The following is a 16,377-nucleotide window of genomic DNA, read 5'->3' on the forward strand; positions in this document are numbered from 1 at the left end:
TCCCTGCTATTATGGAGCTTCCACTGTAGAGGGGGAACAGAAAACAGAAAATAAATGCACAAATTCAGTACTGTAAAGAAACTAAACCAAAGTAATGTGCTTGTGGGGGAAGCCTTTAGGCTGGGTGCATGGGGAAGGCCTCTGTGAAGAGTAGAAACTTAAGGGTAAGAAGCAAGACATGAAGAGAGCTGGGAGAAGGCGAGGGAAAGCAGGAGGCATGAAGGCTCTTGGACTGCCAGTGGGAAGGGACTTGGCTTGCTGGGGGAACAGCAAGGAAGTTGGAGCACCGTGAGTGGGAAGTGGGAGAAGAGTAGGCTGAAGAGGAGAAGAGGGACAGGGGAAAATCATGCACAGCCTTGTAGACCATGCTAAGGAAGTTGGATTTTATTCTGAAGCAACTGAGGAGTTTTAAGGAAAAACGTGATGAGATCTCATTTCCTTTAAAAACAACAACAATCATTCTGGCTGTTTATGAACAATGGGTTGTGGTGGTGGGTGGAGACTGGAAGCAAGGAGATCAGATATTAGACTAGGAGACCGATACTGAGGGCTTGGACTAGGTTGGTGGTTTTGGAAATTGAAGGAAGTGGATCAATAGGAGATATTTTTTAGAAACAACCTATAGGACTTGTTGATGGATGGAATGTGGGGGTAGGAGAAAGGGCATACTGATCCTGGGTTTCTGACTTTCTCAACTGGATGGAGCATGGTATCATTTAGTATGCTACCTGGGAGAGGTGATTGGGGAAGAATAGGGTTGAAGGAGCTGTTTTTATTATTATTTTTATTATTATTATTATAATATATTTTTTGCATTTATCTTCAGATAGAGCTGGAGGGAGAGAGGGAGGGAAACATCAATGTGAGAGAGACACATCGGCTGGTCACCACCCACAGGACCCCAACCGGGGTCAAGAATAAACGGCAACTGAGGTTCGTGCCCTTAGTGGGAACCAAACCTGGGACTATCTGGTCCGCAGGCTGATGCTCTAACCGCTGAGCCAAACTGGCCAGAGCATATTATTATTTTTTAATCCTAACCCGAGGATATTTTTCCATTTTTGTTCAGATAGAGTGGGAGACAGGACAGAGAGAGAGAGAGAGAGAGAGAGAAACATCTGTTAGAGGGACACATCAAGTGTTGCCTCCCACACAGGGCCAGGGACCAATCACATCTGAGGTACATGCCCTTGACCGAAATCAAACCCAGGACTCATTGGTCAGAGGGCCAATGCTCTAACTGCTGAGCCAAACCGGCCAGGGCTTGAAAGAGCTGTTTTAAAAGTTTGAGGTACTGCCCTGGTCTGTGTGACTCATTTGGTTGGAGCATCCTCTCCTCCACCAAAAGGTGGTGGGTTTGATTCCCAGTCAGGGCACATAACCAGGTTGTGGGTTCGATCGTCGGTTGGGACAGGCATGCAGGAGGCAACCAACTGATGCCCCCCCCCCCTTTCTTCTCTCTAAAATCAATGAAAAATAAATAAAAGTTTGAGATTCCTGTTAGATATACAAGTGGAGGTGTCAGTAGGCTGTTGGAAATGTGAATCTGGAGTTTGGGGCCACAGATAAACTACCTTTTCCAAGTCGGGGGTGTGGTGATGGGTGGGTGTGGGCCAAGGATAGGTGAGGTGGGTGAGGAAAGGGTGTGTGGATCCTCAGAAAGCTGTGCCAGGTCGGAAGGGCAGACCCTAAAGGTGACTTGGGGCATCCTGGGTCCCAAGGCCCCGTGCTCATCTCCCAGCTCACACCCACTCACTGGTGTCTTTTAGTTTCCCTTAGCCTCGGATGTACCTGTCTTTTCTTCTGGGACTGGTTCCTTTCTGGCTCCAGGCATCTTTCTCACCTCAACTCACTCTGGCTTTTCCAGTTCAGTGGGAATTGGGAAAAGGTCTGGGACCAGCCCTGTTTCACTCATCAGACACTCTTCACTCAGGCATCCAGTGACTCAGTTTCCCTGGTCACAGATGGAGTTCCTCGCCATTCTTCACTCTTTGCCGGAGACTGGAGATCTGCATATGTAAATGAATAATTAGAAATAATTACGGGCTGAGTCAGCGGCTCCACTAGAAATAGAACCCAGGCGTCTTGACTCAGAAACCTGGGGTTCCCCCTACCGCCCAGAGGACGCGGCGTCCACCCCGAGGCCCGGATCCTTTTGGGGTATCTGAAACAGAAGTCTAGTTCCTGCGCGGCCCGCGCGCGCCTCGCCGCCCTGCGCGTCGCCGAACCAGACGAGGGCGGGGCGAGGGCGGAGCCGGGCCGGGCCCGGGGCGGGGTTTCGGCGTGGGCGGGGCTTCCTGGAGTTCCGGAGTCGAGTCGCTGCCGGGGCTGGAACCGAGATGCAGCCGCCCTCCCGGAAAGTGAGCTCGGCCTGGGAATGGGGATTCTCGGCGGGCTCGGGGAGTGGTGGGGATCAAGGGGGCACCGGGCTCGCGGTGGGGGACGAGTAGTGGGAAGGGGTCAGAGTCCGACCCAGAAGTAACCGAGGAAACAGCTCAGCCCCTCCCCGGCCCCGCCTCCTCGCCGCTGGCCGCGCGGAGTGTTTTTCAGGTCCCCGCGCCGGGGGTCTTCATCCTTTTCTTACCTTCTAAGGTGAAGCCGGCCCAGGAGGTGAAGCTTCGCTTCCTGGAGCAGCTGAGCATCCTTCAGACTCGGCAGCAGAGGGAGGCGGATCTGCTGGAGGACATCAGGTAGCCCCTGCCCTCCTTCACGTTACCCATGTCTTCGCGGTCGCGCTCCGCCTCTCCTCCGACATACTTGGAGCGGGGGGCGGGAAGCAGGGGTGAAGAGCTCGCCAAACTGCCCATTCACAGCCCTCATCTTAGGCCTGCCTCTCCAGATACCGGATAGGAATTATACCTCCCCCACCCCAACACACACATAAACACACAGGGACCCTCCCTCAGCCCTCTGGACTCCACATCGCTCCCTCCACCCCCCACCTCCCCAACAATCACTCTTAGGGGAGAATCCCCCTCCCTCTTCCAGACCTGTTCGAAGGCTGGCGGACACTGTACCCAGGCCCCCATCAGTCCTCACCTCCAAGCCCACAGATGGTTCTCCGGGGGTGGGGAGGATCCTGCTGAGGCTGAGCAATGAGGTGAGGTTGACCTGTGTTCTGGCTGCCTGAGGTGATCTCAAGGACTCTCTATAGTCTCATTCCCTCCTGGTGTAGTCACAATCTAGGCCTGGCTCCCCTCTTCCTCCTGCCCTGGCTGAGGAAAGGACTGGGGGTAGAAGAAAGGACCAAACAGTAACACCCCTTCAATCCCTCAATCTCCACAGATCCTACAGCAAGCAGAGGGCAGCCATTGAACGGGAGTATGGGCAGGTATGGGATTCCTTTCTCCAGATCTACCCTTTTGTTCCCGCTTCCTTTACACTTCTATTAATGTTCCTCCACATATAACCCTGTTCTGGTCAAGAGCAAATGCCTAGAGTCAGGCAGATTTGTATTAAATCCCTGCTGTGCTACTTGCTAGATGTGTGACCTTGGACAAGTTACTTAGCCTTTCTTGGCCTCAATTTCTTTCTCTGTAAAATGGGAAGAATAATAATTATACCGTCATGTAGGGCTGTTGTAAGGGTGGAATAAGTTAATGCATGGAAAGCACTTACAAAGTGAGAGGCATATCATACACATCTGGTGAGTGGCATTATTGTACTCTGATCCCATATTTTTCCAATTGTGGGGAGTCTTTGGAAGGGAACTGGGTCTTTGTTGACTTTTCCACCAGGCACTCCAGAAACTGGCTGGGCCATTCCTGAAGAGGGAAGGGCAACGGAGTGGGGAGATAGACAGCAGGTGGGTCCTATGGAGGGGGAGGGCAAGGGACCAAGAAGGGATGAGGAGCTCAAGCCTAGGAACCTGTGGGGATGAAGGCCCAGTGAGGGGGGAGGGCACAGGAGCTGACACAGCAGCAGGAGAGGAGCTGACCCAGCAAGGACACTGTAGGTGGGGGTGGAGGGCACGAGTGATCCTTGTGGCTGAGTTAATGGGCTGATCGATTGAGGGCTCCCAGACAGGGGGGATGGGAAAGCACTCTGTCTACCATGGTGTTGAGGGGGTGGAGGGGTCTTATGAAGATTTGGAGTGCTCCCCTCTTCAACACAGACCTTCTCTGGGGAGAGGCAGGATGGTGTTTGGTGCCTGGCGCTGCTTGCTGGATGCCACCATGGCGGGGGGCCAAGCCCGGCTTCAGGCGTCTGACCGATACCGTGACCTGGCAGGGGGCACAGGGCGGAGTGCCAAGGAGCAGGTGCTTAGGAAGGTATGGCTCAGTAGATGGGGTGAAGGAAGGGCTGGCTCAGGGCTGGAGGTGGTCTGGGTCAGGACTTTGTGTGCCATGCCCCTAGGGAGCAGAGAACCTCCAGAGGGCACAGGCCGAGGTGCTGCAGTCTGTCCGAGAGCTGAGCCGAAGTCAGAAGCTGTATGGGCAGCGAGAACGTGTGTGGGCCTTGGCACAGGAGAAGGCAGCTGATGTCCAGGCCAGGTGAGGTCATAGGGTGTTAGTAAGCTTGGGGTGAGGGTGTGAAGGGGGTAGAACCAAGGCACCCCTGGTGGTTAATCTTGACTCTTCTTCCTTGCCTGCACAGGCTGAACCGAAGTGACCATGGGCTCTTCCACACACGGACCAGTCTCCAGAAACTCAGCATCAAGGTTTGGGGATGCAGGCACGAGTTGGGGCAGGGAAAGGGTGGGTAGAGTAGTCTAGTGGTTTGGGAGCCAGGGGCATAAGTAAGAGACTGAGATGAATTCAGGCTTCCTTACTTCCTTGGTGTGTGACCTTGGTTAACTTAATTTTTCTGAGCCTGATTTTCTTCATCTATAAAAATTAAAGTAGTGCTTTTCTCTTTCATTCCTTTACTATGCATTTATTGAGGACTTCTATGTACTGAATACTATTCTAAACACAAGATCCAGTGGAGAACACTACCAGTGGAGTTCCTGTCCTCACAGCCTGGTCAGGAGAGACAGATAGTAAGACACACACACATACATAATCAGATTAAATGAAAATAAAACAAGGTGCTGTGATAAAGGGTCATAAGGGGGTGTAATTTAGAGGGACAGCCTCTATGAACAGGTGGCCTAAATGTCAAGAAGGAGCCAGCCATGCGAAGAACTAGGGGAAGCACATTCCAGGGAGAGGAAATGGTACAACGGCTCTGAGACAGGAATGATTTTGTAGGCTCGAGGAATTCAGAGAAGGCCAGAGCACTGTGAGCAAGGGGACAAGCACTGTGGAAGAGGTCAGAGAGGTTGCACAGGCCAGCTTCTGTTGGACCTGATAGACCATGGTAAAGAGCAACTGGGATTTTATTCTAAATGTACACAAATACCTCTAGAGGATATGTAAAAATTTTAGTATAGTGTCAGGCATCTCAATAATGTTAGAATCCATTCTTGAGCAGGGTTGGCCTTGGAGGGACCCCAAGGGTCCAGGGTTCCCTGTTGACAATGTATTTTCCCCTCTTAGCTCTCCACGCAATCTGCCCAGTACTCCCAGCAGCTGAAAGCAGCCCGCAATGAGTACCTGCTCAACTTGGTGTCCACCAATGCCCACCTTGACCACTACTACCAGGAGGAACTGCCGGTCCTGCTCAAGGCCAGTCCCAGCCTAGATCCCCCTGCCTCTCACCGGGAAAGGAGGGGAGGGCCTCTCCCTGCTTCCCGGGTGGTGGTAGGGACCTAGCCTGCTTAAAATGGGTAGAAAATACATACTTGGTTTCTGGTTCTGCTTCTAACTGGTTCAGAACATTTAACCCCTCTGAACCCCAGTTTCATCATCAGGAATAATCTCTGCTCTGCCTCTCTCAAGACTAATGGGGCGCAAGGGAGAGAATGGATGTGGAAATGCTTTTTAAATGGTTAAGTATGGTGTACACATGAGGGTCCATTATTAGAAATGAGAATAATGTCTTATTCCTTTCCTCTTTCCCATACTTCATGCCCATCACCCATCCAAACCTGGACAGAGAGCCTGCTTTGTGGTAGAGGCCTGAGGAGGAAGTGGTGTCAGTTTCTTGGGGTTCTTTCCAGGCCCTGGTCAGCGAGCTGTTGGAACATTTGAGGGACCCCCTGACCTTATTGAGCTGCACTGAGCTGGAAGCAGCAGAGATGGCCCTGGAGCATGCCCGCCGTGGGGCACAGGCAACCTCCCAGGTGAGGGCTGTGCCCTGGGAGAGCTCCCCAGAGACCCTCTTTACCCTGCTCTCCTGATATAGACCACCCCACTGCATGTCTGCCCTTCTTCTCACCTTGTCCTTTCTTCCAAGAGGGGACAGGCTTGGAGAGGGAGCCAGTTTGTGACTGACTGACTTCTTCTAACCCCTAGGTAAGCTGGGAGCAGGATCTGGAGCTCTTTCTTCAAGACCCTGGGGTATTTTCCCCCATACCACCTCAGAAGTTTCAGCCAGCAGGGAATGACCAGGTGAGACCTCCCTGATTGTTGAAACCAGGGCAAATGTGAAGGGGACTGTAGTTTAGGCCCATCCACATTATTCTTCTGATGATATTAATTTAGTAACTTAAACCGTGGAGAGGGGGTTTGACTCGTTTGCCTCCCTTCCACCAGGACACAAATGAACACACTTCACTCCACCTTGTTGTCTCTCACTGCACTCTCCTCTTCATTCTACGCCTTTCCCTCATCCTGGATCCCGTTTCTGGGACTCTCTGTGTCTGTATGTTCTTATGAATGCACACCTGTGTCCATGGTCATAGGTGTGTAACCCCACCTCTTTGTCCCTGTCCCTGGAGGTCAGGTCAGAGAGAAGAGAAAAGGAGGGAACTGGAGGGAAGGGGAGTAGAGAAGGAGCAGCATCAGGTCCTCCTCACGCACTCTATTCATTCAGGTATGTGCCCTGGAGCTGGAGGGGGTCACTGGAGGTGTGGCTGGGGAGAGTGACCTGGAGAAAGAGGTTCAGCGTTGGACGAGTAGAGCTGCCCGAGACTACAAGATCCAGAACCACGGGCTTCGGGTGAGGTTGGGGGAGGGTGCAGATGTCACGGGTGGACAAGAATATCTGAAAGATGGGGATCCTTGAGTCACTGGGGATGTCCTGGTACAGGAGGAGGGGAGGGAAAGGTATTTTAAGCCAACAGTGTGGCAAAGTAGTTAAGAGCACAGCTTTTGGAGCAAGACCCACGTGGGTTCAGTTCCTGCTCTGTTGCTGCCTAGTTATGTCACTCTGAGTAAGGGAGTGATTTAACCTCTCTGGGCCTCAGTTTTCTCATTGAAGCAGGGCCAATAATAGCACTCACCCCATAGGGAAGATCAAATGATATAATGCATGTGGAGCCACTAGCAAAGTGCCAGGTTCATAGTAAGTTTTGTCCTATTGTATCTTCATCCACCCCGCCCTCTGCTCCCCATCCAGGTGCTGCAGCGGCTGGAGCAGAGGCGGCAGCAGGCTCCAGAGCGGGAGGCTCTGAGCATAGAGCAGCGGCTGCAGGAAGTGAGGCAGAGCATCCTGCGGGCACAAGTGAGACACAGCCCTGGGAGTTAGGGTCACTGATATCCCACCTCCTCAGCCAACACTCTCTTCCACTCCTTCTGATGGTGGGGAGGCGGTAGGCGGGAGGTAATGGGTGGACACATTTGGGGATGCTCCACTCACCTCCCCAAAGCAAGCCCAGCCACAGATTTGATCCCTCTTCCTCATGCCAGGTGAGCCAGGTGAAGGGAGCTGCCCGGCTGGCCCTGTTGCAGGAGGCTGGCCTGGATGTACAGCACTGGCTGAAGCCGGCCATGACCCAAGCCCAGGATGAGGTGGAACAGGAGCAACGGCTCAGCGAGGCCCGGCTGTCCCAGAGGGACCTCTCTCCCACAGTGAGCTCCTTCTGCTCCCTAACCACACATACCCAGGAGGGTAAAACACCCTAGTGGAGCGAAAGCCCTATAAAATGGAAATCACAACAGTACCAAAATCAAAGGGTTGTTCTGAGGCTTAGATAAAATCATTTAAGTATAATCCTTTGCATAGTTTATAGCATAGAGAGTTCTTAACAAACTTGTATTGAGTATAGGATGATGGCTATGAACTAAAGTTCTGGGGGCAGACTGAAAGTGGTTCCAGTAATAGCCAGTCACTTATTAGCTGTGTGATCTTGGAAAGTGACTTAACCTTTCTGAGCCTCAATTTTCTTATAAGTAAAATGAGGTTAATATTTATACAAAATAACACTGGGTTATGATGAAGATTAAATGAGAGGATGTACATAAGATACTTAGCACTGTGCATGGCACATAGTAAACGCCCAGGACTCTAACTCTGCAGTCTTTGTTAGTGTTATCCTGCCCTGTGGTGATTTTTCTTGTGATATCTGGTGAGGGGATGGGTGGTACTATCTTGGAGGAGGATCCTCCAAGGGTAGGATGAAGGAGTAGGAGATACAATGGGTATTTGAGAGTGACAGTGATGTCTGTTCTCTGCTTCCCCCCGCCACCAGGCTGAGGATGCTGAGCTTTCTGACTTTGAGGATTGTGAGGAGACTGGAGAGCTGTTTGAGGAGCCTGTCCCCTCAGCTCTGGCCAGCAGACCCCTCCCCTGCCCTGCACATGTGGTGTTTGGCTATCAGGTGTGAAAGGGGTGGGGACCTCAGATGGGCAGGGATGGGGGACAGCCAAGTCCTGAATCCTTCCTTGTGGGACCCAGGCGGGGCGTGAAGATGAGCTGACTATCACAGAAGGCGAGTGGCTGGAGGTCATAGAGGAGGGAGATGCCGATGAATGGGTCAAGGTGGGTATGGACCCTGGGGTCTGACTTTGGGGGCATGAGGGCAGTGGGAGGGACTTCTCTGTGGCCCACAAGGACCCAGCCAGGCAAAGCTAGAAGCCTGAATGGAGGAGGGCCAGGCTGCGAACCTTATCAGTTCTCCTTGCTGGGTGAGCAGGCTCGGAACCAGCATAGCGAAGTAGGCTTTGTTCCTGAGCGGTATCTCAACTTTCCGGATCTCTCCTTCCCTGAGAGCGGCCATGGCAGCAACAATCCCTCAGGGGCAGAACCCACAGGTAAGAAAGGAAAATTCTGGGTCAAGGGATGCTGGGTATGGAGAAGAGTTACTGAATGGTTGTGAGCCTAAGGTGTCATGGTCCTGGGCACTACCTCCACCCCTTCCCATCTCTCCTGGGTTTCTGCAGCATTCCTGGCCCGTGCCCTGTACAGCTACACGGGACAGAGCCCAGAGGAGCTGAGCTTCCCTGAGGGGGCACTCATTCGCCTGCTGCCCCGGGTCCAGGATGGAGTGGATGATGGCTTCTGGAGGGGAGAATTTGGGGGCCATGTTGGGGTCTTCCCCTCCCTGCTGGTGGAGGAGATGCTTGGTCCCCTAGGGCTACCTGAATCCTCAGACCCTGAACAGGTGAGGCTTCCTCCTCCCTAGGTCCCCAGGCACCTCTGGGTTGATCCTCCACCCCGCTGAGGCTCCATATTCATCTGAATGCTCCCTCCCCTGTCCAGGTTTACCTCCTATAGAGGCTTGGGCCTCCCACCTCCTTTGGCTGGGCTGAGAAAAGGGAAATCAAGGCAGTGTTCATAAGAGTTTGGTGGTGCTGCCATAGTGCTGGATAGATCTGAGTTCAGATTCCTATTGCATTACCTTGGACAGTGATTTAACCTCTCTTAGCTTCTTTATGTGTAAAAAGGGAATAATGCCTACTTTAGCAGGCCACTAACCTGACTAGGGACAATGGAGGTAAAGCCTTTAGCACAGAGGCCTGGCCCAGGAGGTGCTTTAAAATATGGTGCCTAGTGTTATATTGCAGCGGGAAGAGCATAGGAGTGGGAATCAGGAGATCCTGGCTCTAGCTGGGACTCTGCCACTAACTGGTTCTGTGATTTTGGACAGATGGCTTAACCTGAGTCTTGCCCCTAACATAGGAATCATAAAGATCCCTATCCCTGTGGAGTGGTGGTGGGGAATGAATGAATGGGTGCATGTGGAGTGCTAGCAGAATGTCTGGGACAGAATGGCAGTACACATTGACTGTTGGAATGTGTATCAGCTGCAGCCCCCACCCAGATACAAGTATTTGGCCACTCTTGGTACTGGGACAGGAACTGAAAGTGGGATGAGAGGACAAGCTGGTGAAACCTTCCCACATCCAGAAATAACTGTGTCCCCTCATCCTCAGATGCTGCCATCCCCTTCTCCTCCCAGCTTCTCCCCTCCTGCACCCATCTCTGCTTTAGATGGGCCCCCTGCACCTGTCCTGCCTGGGGGTGAGTAGTGGGAACTAGGGGTTCTGGGAGGGAAAGGGGCTGGAAGAAGGAGGAATCTTGGGACGCCTGGGTTATGCTTGGCTCTTCTGCCTGTCCTTGGGAACCTCTGCCATCAGGCTCATTGAAGCATGATGGTGAGAGCTTGGGCCAGGCCCAGTGTTCACACTCCACTCTGTGACTTCCTAGTGCGTGATTTGGGGTGGGATGTTTAACCTGTCTGGGTCTTTACAGAGTGGAGTTGTTGTGAGATAAAAAGATGTCTGTAGAGTACCCAGCATTGTGCCTGGCACATAGCAAGCACACAAGCAGTACTTGTGTTGTCATTATTATTTTCAAAATTAGCCAGCTTCTTCCACAGTGTTTTCCCAACACACATCCTCTGTTCTTAAGTGTTTTTGAGTTTTTCAAACACCTTGGTCTGTGTCATCATTTTCCTTCTTGGCATGTTCATCTTTTCTAAAGCCTTCTGGTACTTGCACTTTCTTTTTTTTAGATAGAGTGAGAGGGACGTATGGAGGGAGAGAAACATCACTGTGAGAGAGACACATCGATTGGTTGCCTCCTGTACGACTCCGACCAGGCCAGGGATCAAACCCACAACCGAGGTACATGCCCTTGACTGGGAATTGAACCCGCTACTCTTTGGTCTGCGGGCTGACGCTCTAACCACTGAGCAAAATTGGCCAGGGCAACTTGCACTTTCTTCACAGAGCCTCCCTTTACGACCCTGGAGACCCCTGTAAGCATTTTCTGCACCCCCTTCTCTGCACCACAGTTCACTTGGAGTGATTTAGCACTCAGTCATTCATTGGGCTTGTGTTTCGTTGTTGGGTTCCTGACAGCCACTGGGGGTGGCAGTGTTGTGGATCCCTCCTCCCCTTCTCTGATACCTTGAGCAAAGCTGCTTATGCAGCAAGTGCTCCATAAGTGTTGAAGCTGGGTAGATTGATGGATTTTATGGCCCAAGTTGGTGACTGTTTGTTAATTCAGTAAGTGTTGTTGTCTTAAGTGCTGGAGATATAACAGTGAACAAAACAGAGTCTGAAAACTGACTTGTGGTCTTATTTCCAGACCAAGACCTAGACTGCTCTGGACCCCTGGACATGATGGTGCCTCGACTCAGGCCGGTAAGGCCTTTCCCTTGGAGATTGTGTAGAGAGGGGTCATTCCAACTTGTCCTGTTTTGTCTGTAGGACTGAGGGCATGAACAGGGATATCCCCAGTAGAGGCCTCTGGAGCACTGACTGTGTGTTCCCTACAGATGCGTCCACCGCCTCCTCCACCAGCTAAAGCCCCGGATCCAGGCCACCCAGATCCCCTCACCTGAAGCCAGGGGGATCACTGCTCCCCAGGGATGCTGCTGCTGCCCCTGCCTCCATGCTGTCAGAGACCACCCTTCAATGATCCAGGGTGATACAGCCAAAGGCTGGAATCTCCCCCATTTCTACTCTCACCTCTAAGGGTAGAAAATTCCCCTCTCCCACTTCTGGGGCTGGAACTCCCCTCCCCCACCCATTGCCTGCCCTCTTGCCATCTATTTCTAGGGCTGGAACTACCCCTTTCTTTTCTGCCACCACTTCAGTTCTAGGGTGGTGAAACACCCTGAAATTCCTGGGGCTGGACCCCATCCCCCAAAGTCCTGAGTGGCTCTGGTCCATCTGTGTCTCAACCCTGGCTCTGTGACCCACCCCACTCCAGATGCCAGGGTAAGGATTGGGGGCCCAGACAGGGTGGACCTGTCAGAAGGAGCTGGAGCCAGTATGTGAAACAACTGTAATGGTCTGAGCGGATTTATTGACAATGAATAAAGGGCATGACGCCCAAGCCAGGGCCTGGGCCTCTTGTGCCAAGAGGGCAGGGGGCCTAAGGTGCTATTGCTTTAGGGGCCCACCAAGGACAGGGGCCTGCTCCCAGTTGCCACGCTCTAGCACAGTGGTTCTCAACGTTCCTAATGCCACGACCCTTTAATACAGTTCCTCATGTTGTGGTGACCCCCAACCATAAAATTATTTTCGTTGCTACTTCATAACTGTAATTTTGCTACTGTTATGAATAGCCATTGGAAATATGTGTTTTCCGATAGTCTTAGGCGACCCCTGTGAAATAGTCGTGTGACCCCCAAAGGGGTCACATCCCACAGGTTGAGAACCGCTGCTCTAGCATATGGAGTGAGGTGATGGGGAAGGCTGGGCAGGCAGCCTGTTGGCAGGGAGGGGAAGGGGGAAACTGAGGGCCAGCGGTGGGGATGGGGAGCTTCTCTCGAGGTCTCCCCAGCCTGAGACTGTGCAATTCCACGTGGAAGTAGGGCTGGTCCCTCAGCTGGGGGGCTGTCCAGTGGAAAGGAGGGGCTTCACGGCTACCCATGCCCTGGCTCTGTCAGCTGGTAGTTCTTCAGCAATAAAGAAGGAGGCTTGGAGGAGAGGAAGGGTAACAGTGTTGCCTCCCAGTCAAGCTGTATTCCAGCTTTTCCCTGGGGTCTGCAGGACTTCCCCTATCCCTGGAGCACATGCTTTCTCCCCACCACCAAACCAAAGAATATGTAGCAAAGGTTAAGCCTGCAGTTTACTCTGGGAGTACAGGGAGACAACCAATGGGCTTAAATAGTGTAAGCAGAGAGTGGGAGGATGAGAATGATCTGATTTGGAGCCCAGGCAGACTCACCTTACACACCCTTTGCTCCCCGTGCTGGAGACACCTGAGTGAGAGGAGGGGTCAACAATGGGAGAATAGGATGTGGGTTATATCAGTTGCATCCCCATCCCCAGAGTAGGGGGCAATAAGAGCTCAGCCCACCGCAGCCCTGGGCATGTCTTCATACCTGGTGATCTGAGGTGTCCGATTTGCTTGGCTGTCCATTTGCTTCTTGACTGGTCATCCCTGGACTTGGGCCCCTCCCTCCAGTCCCCAGCATCAGCTCTGCAGAGGCTCCAGGGTTCCCCTCAAGTGCACAAGGGACTAGGCTGCTGTCTTTGAGTCTTCCATTCTGCACTAGGGGGCTGGCGACGGCCTGGGGCTGTGGCCTCTCAGGGGTCAGGCTCTCAATGGCTGACACCCCTATCCTGGACTGCCCTCCCCCAGACCCCTGACTACCTGCTGGGTCCTGCCCCCCACCAGACCCCCAGCTCCTGTCCGTGGGGGAGCCATCATGATGTTCATGCAGCCCATAGCGCTTCTCAATGTGTGTCACTCGGAACCTGGGAGGGGAGGGAACACTGGGGCTTAGGATCACAACTGAGAGGTTGCTTGGCCCTTCCCTCCAACCTGGGACATCTTGGGTTTGATGGTCACTTCCCTCTGGTCTAGGGCAGGGGATACTTCCTCAGATTGTGGGGCACATTGTGTAACCTGACTCTTGCTGTAGGTCACAGTACAGGAAAAAAGAGCTGGGGCCCACCTTTGGAGTCAGGGGCCTGATCCTTGGGTCCCCCACCTCAACCTCCCTTGCCCTGGGGCACTGTGTCCCCACCTGCCCACAGAGAACACGGTGGTCTCCCCAGGCCTGGGGCGGCTCTTTCCTTCCTTGGAGCGTCCCTGGCGGACAAGTGGGGGCCTCTTGTTGCGGCTGCAGTGGATGCAAGGGGCTGCAGAGCCCAGGTGCACTGTATGATGATGGGAGGGGGCTCCATCTTGCAGGCTGGAAGTGGCATCCACGCTGGACAGTAGGGAGGAAGGGAGTAGGGGTGACATTTCCATTTCCCTTCCTGTTCTGTTTCTGTTCTTTCAGTGTGCTCCTTAAACCTCCAGATGCCCACTTTCCTCAGGTCCCAACATTCTTTTCTGTGTTTCTCTAATAAACTCAGTATTAAGATGGTAGTGATCATGTGTTCTCCCTCCCAGGGCTGGTTTCTAAAAAGAGGGAGATGCTTAACTCAAAGGAGAGGCACAAAGGGTGAATGTTAGGCTTGATGATTTCCAAATGAGAAGTATGGTTTGAAGGACTTGAGATGTCTGCAAAACTTTCATCCTGTAGGTTAGCCAGCTTTGCCCTCCCCCCACCCCAAACATGCAAGGAGACTGGGAGAGGATTGTGCTGGAGGAGAGGGTGCTCTCCAAGACAAGCTAAGTCATGCTGGCCCTTGTTTCCAGCTCACCTGGACAGTTGCACTGTCCCTTCTCCTTCACTGTCCCCCAGCATCTCCTTCAAGGCCTCAGCATTGGCTGAGGGAAGAAGGAAAAGAATCAGTGGAGGTGAAGGTCAGGGCAAGATAAAGTTGGGGGGGGGGCCTACACCCACCTTCATTTTGGATGATGCAGCGAACAATTCTCTCTACTGTGTCCTCATTCATGTCATCGTCCTCAGCTGAAGGATGAAAGTGTGAAAGAGGTTGGCAAGGAATTGGGAAATGAGTCAGCTTTGGGGGACATTACCAGGTGGCTTCTGTGGCTTACTGCTCAAGACATACCCTTGTGCCTATTTGCCATCATGCTGGGCATTAGCATTTCAGGGGTCAGGGCAGAAAAGATGAGAAAGTCAGTGAGAGCCCAAGATTACCATCAGTGGGCCCTACCCACCCATGCTGCCTTCTCTAGCCTTGCCTTCAGGGTGGTGTCACCCTACTTGCTGTCTCAAGAAAGCATCACTAGGTCTACTGAAATCTTGGTTGGGATTTGGCCTGGGTCTGTTGTCCAGGAAAGCAGAAAAAGGTGTGGGGGAGAAGGGTAAGGAAGAAAGGTGACTGAGCCAGGTTCTAGGCTCCTCACTCACGGGGCTGGAGCTGGGTGTCATCAGGCTCCGAGCCCCTGGATGTGCGGCAGCGGTAGCCCTTCTTCTTGAGCACGTGGCAGATCATGAAGCCTACCAGGCCCATGAGGAAGAAGACCAGCACAAGCAGGAAGAGCATGTACAGCCCATGTTGGGGTGGCTCCAGGTCAGGCTGTGGTTCCGACATGAGGCCCTGGGGGGCGAGCGCGGGCCAGGGCGCCTCCTGCGGTTAGGGGGCTGCAGCTAGGGATGGGAGGAGGGATAGAAATGTCCTCAAGATCTGGAAAAGGCAAGCCTCAGAGGTCCGGCCCCACCCACCAGGGAGCTGTCCGGGCCAGGGGTGCTGGTCGGGGCCAGGGATGCCAGACCGCGGCTGCGCAAGCCCTCTTCCCTGGTCCGGCCTCCTGGACACCCACAGCGTTCCCCTTACCAGTTTGTCCTGCGCTTCCCTTCCTCCCAAGGACACTACATAGCGAGATGGGACGGAATTCTCAGGCGGCCAGCGCAAGAATCATGCCTGAGTCAGCGTCCGCACCTCCTCCGCGCCGGCCTAAGCCAGGCCTCTGCAGCCCCTCACCTGCCTGTACTCCAGTACCCTCCCCCCTTTCGGTTCCTCCCATCCTGCACCTGGTCCACCCGGTACCGATGGTTTGGTTTTGGCTCCGGCTCCTGCTCGGGCTCCGGCTCCAGGGGTGTCCTAGTTCGGCTCAGGGCCCCCGACGCCCTCCCGGCTCTCATACCTTGCTTCCTTCCCCTTCCCCCTTCGCCACCTCACCGGCTCCGGGCTACGACTGCAGATACCGGTGCCGCGGCAGGCGGGGCGGGGTGCGGGGGGAGGGAAGGATAGAGAGGGATGCAGGCTGGTTGGGAGCGGCGGCAGGTTCCCGACAATTCTGGCCCGGGAGAAAGGAATAAATGGGGGGCGCCGCCGCAGCCACTCTGGGTTCCCAAATGCCTTCGCCAGTCGCTGGCCCGGGACCAGGCGGCGGGGCGCAGGTGTGCGGGGCAGAGAGCGAAGGCCTTGCGCGCTTGTGAGCGCAAGTGTGGTGCGCGCGTGACTGCTCTGCACACCCTCCCCCCCCGGTGGGGAGTGTGCAGCGCCGAGTCTGGGTCCGGGTGGGGTGGATAGGCAGTCAGACAACACTGTTCTCTAGTCTATCCGGCACGCCTGGCGCAGCTCCTGCCCTTTGATGCCCCGACCGGGTGGATAACCAGGAGTCTTCCCAGTGGACCGGGGGAAGCTGGCTTTCTGTACCCGAGCGGGATGGCGTGGCCGATTCTCCCGAGCCTCCTAGAGAGTGACCACGGCCTGAATCCCGTTTGGGGCAGGTGGCTGGACGAGATGGCTCGGCTTCTCGAGGATTTAACCCCCGCCCGGAAGGAAATGGCCCTCGCATCCTAGGACCGTTGCTACCTGTCCTCTGTCCAAGCCCAGATGCTCACGCCCA

The 16,377-nt window shown here is 53.8% G+C and overlaps 2 protein-coding genes across 4 annotated transcripts; one reads left to right on the forward strand and one right to left on the reverse strand.

The window, feature by feature from the left end:
* The first annotated feature begins 2,304 nt into the window (after positions 1-2,304).
* Positions 2,305-12,236, forward strand: FCHSD1 (FCH and double SH3 domains 1). 2 transcript variants are annotated; one of them, XM_036241882.1, is made up of 20 exons: positions 2,305-2,360; positions 2,593-2,690; positions 3,286-3,331; positions 3,738-3,805; positions 4,115-4,271; positions 4,357-4,493; positions 4,597-4,660; positions 5,481-5,609; positions 6,044-6,166; positions 6,339-6,434; positions 6,859-6,984; positions 7,384-7,488; positions 7,674-7,835; positions 8,456-8,584; positions 8,662-8,745; positions 8,900-9,017; positions 9,147-9,367; positions 10,140-10,227; positions 11,299-11,354; positions 11,489-12,236. In XM_036241882.1, exons 1-20 carry the CDS (start codon positions 2,340-2,342, stop codon positions 11,552-11,554), a joined length of 2,094 nt encoding a protein of 697 aa, XP_036097775.1. In that variant the 5' UTR covers positions 2,305-2,339; the 3' UTR covers positions 11,555-12,236. The 2 variants fall into 2 exon arrangements, with proteins under 2 accessions (XP_036097775.1, XP_036097776.1); XM_036241883.1 differs by having other exon boundaries at positions 4,136-4,271.
* Positions 12,237-12,570: 334 nt separating this feature from the next.
* RELL2 (RELT like 2) lies at positions 12,571-16,365 on the reverse strand. Of its 2 annotated transcripts, XM_036240425.1 has the most exons (8): positions 15,557-16,365; positions 14,933-15,172; positions 14,462-14,527; positions 14,319-14,385; positions 13,694-13,879; positions 13,046-13,421; positions 12,889-12,922; positions 12,571-12,637 (listed from the first exon to the last, which is right to left on the reverse strand). In XM_036240425.1, the coding sequence occupies exons 2-7, from the start codon at positions 15,114-15,116 to the stop codon at positions 12,890-12,892; spliced, it is 912 nt and encodes a 303-aa protein (XP_036096318.1). In that variant the 5' UTR covers positions 15,117-15,172; positions 15,557-16,365; the 3' UTR covers positions 12,571-12,637; position 12,889. The 2 variants fall into 2 exon arrangements, with proteins under 2 accessions (XP_036096318.1, XP_036096319.1); XM_036240426.1 differs by lacking the exon at positions 12,571-12,637 and having other exon boundaries at positions 12,843-13,421.
* Between the last annotated feature and the right edge of the window lie 12 nt (positions 16,366-16,377).

Source organism: Molossus molossus, unplaced genomic scaffold, assembly GCF_014108415.1.
Source record: "Molossus molossus isolate mMolMol1 unplaced genomic scaffold, mMolMol1.p scaffold_m16_p_4, whole genome shotgun sequence".
NCBI classification, from domain to species: domain Eukaryota; kingdom Metazoa; phylum Chordata; class Mammalia; order Chiroptera; family Molossidae; genus Molossus; species Molossus molossus.

Excerpts from the sequence above, each read along its gene's own strand:
- FCHSD1 (XM_036241882.1), top strand. The coding sequence starts at position 2,340 with ATGCAGCCGCCCTCCCGGAAA. Across the intron at positions 4,272-4,356 it reads AGGAGCAGGTGCTTAGGAAG|GGAGCAGAGAACCTCCAGAG; the intron begins GTATGGCTCAGT and ends CCATGCCCCTAG. Across the intron at positions 10,228-11,298 it reads TGCACCTGTCCTGCCTGGGG|ACCAAGACCTAGACTGCTCT; the intron begins GTGAGTAGTGGG and ends TCTTATTTCCAG.
- RELL2 (XM_036240425.1), bottom strand. The coding sequence starts at position 15,116 with ATGTCGGAACCACAGCCTGACCTGGAGCCACCCCAACATGGGCTGTAC. Across the intron at positions 14,528-14,932 it reads TGACACCCAGCTCCAGCCCC|CTGAGGACGATGACATGAAT; the intron begins GTGAGTGAGGAG and ends TTCATCCTTCAG. Across the intron at positions 13,880-14,318 it reads GGGACAGTGCAACTGTCCAG|CGTGGATGCCACTTCCAGCC; the intron begins GTGAGCTGGAAA and ends CCTACTGTCCAG.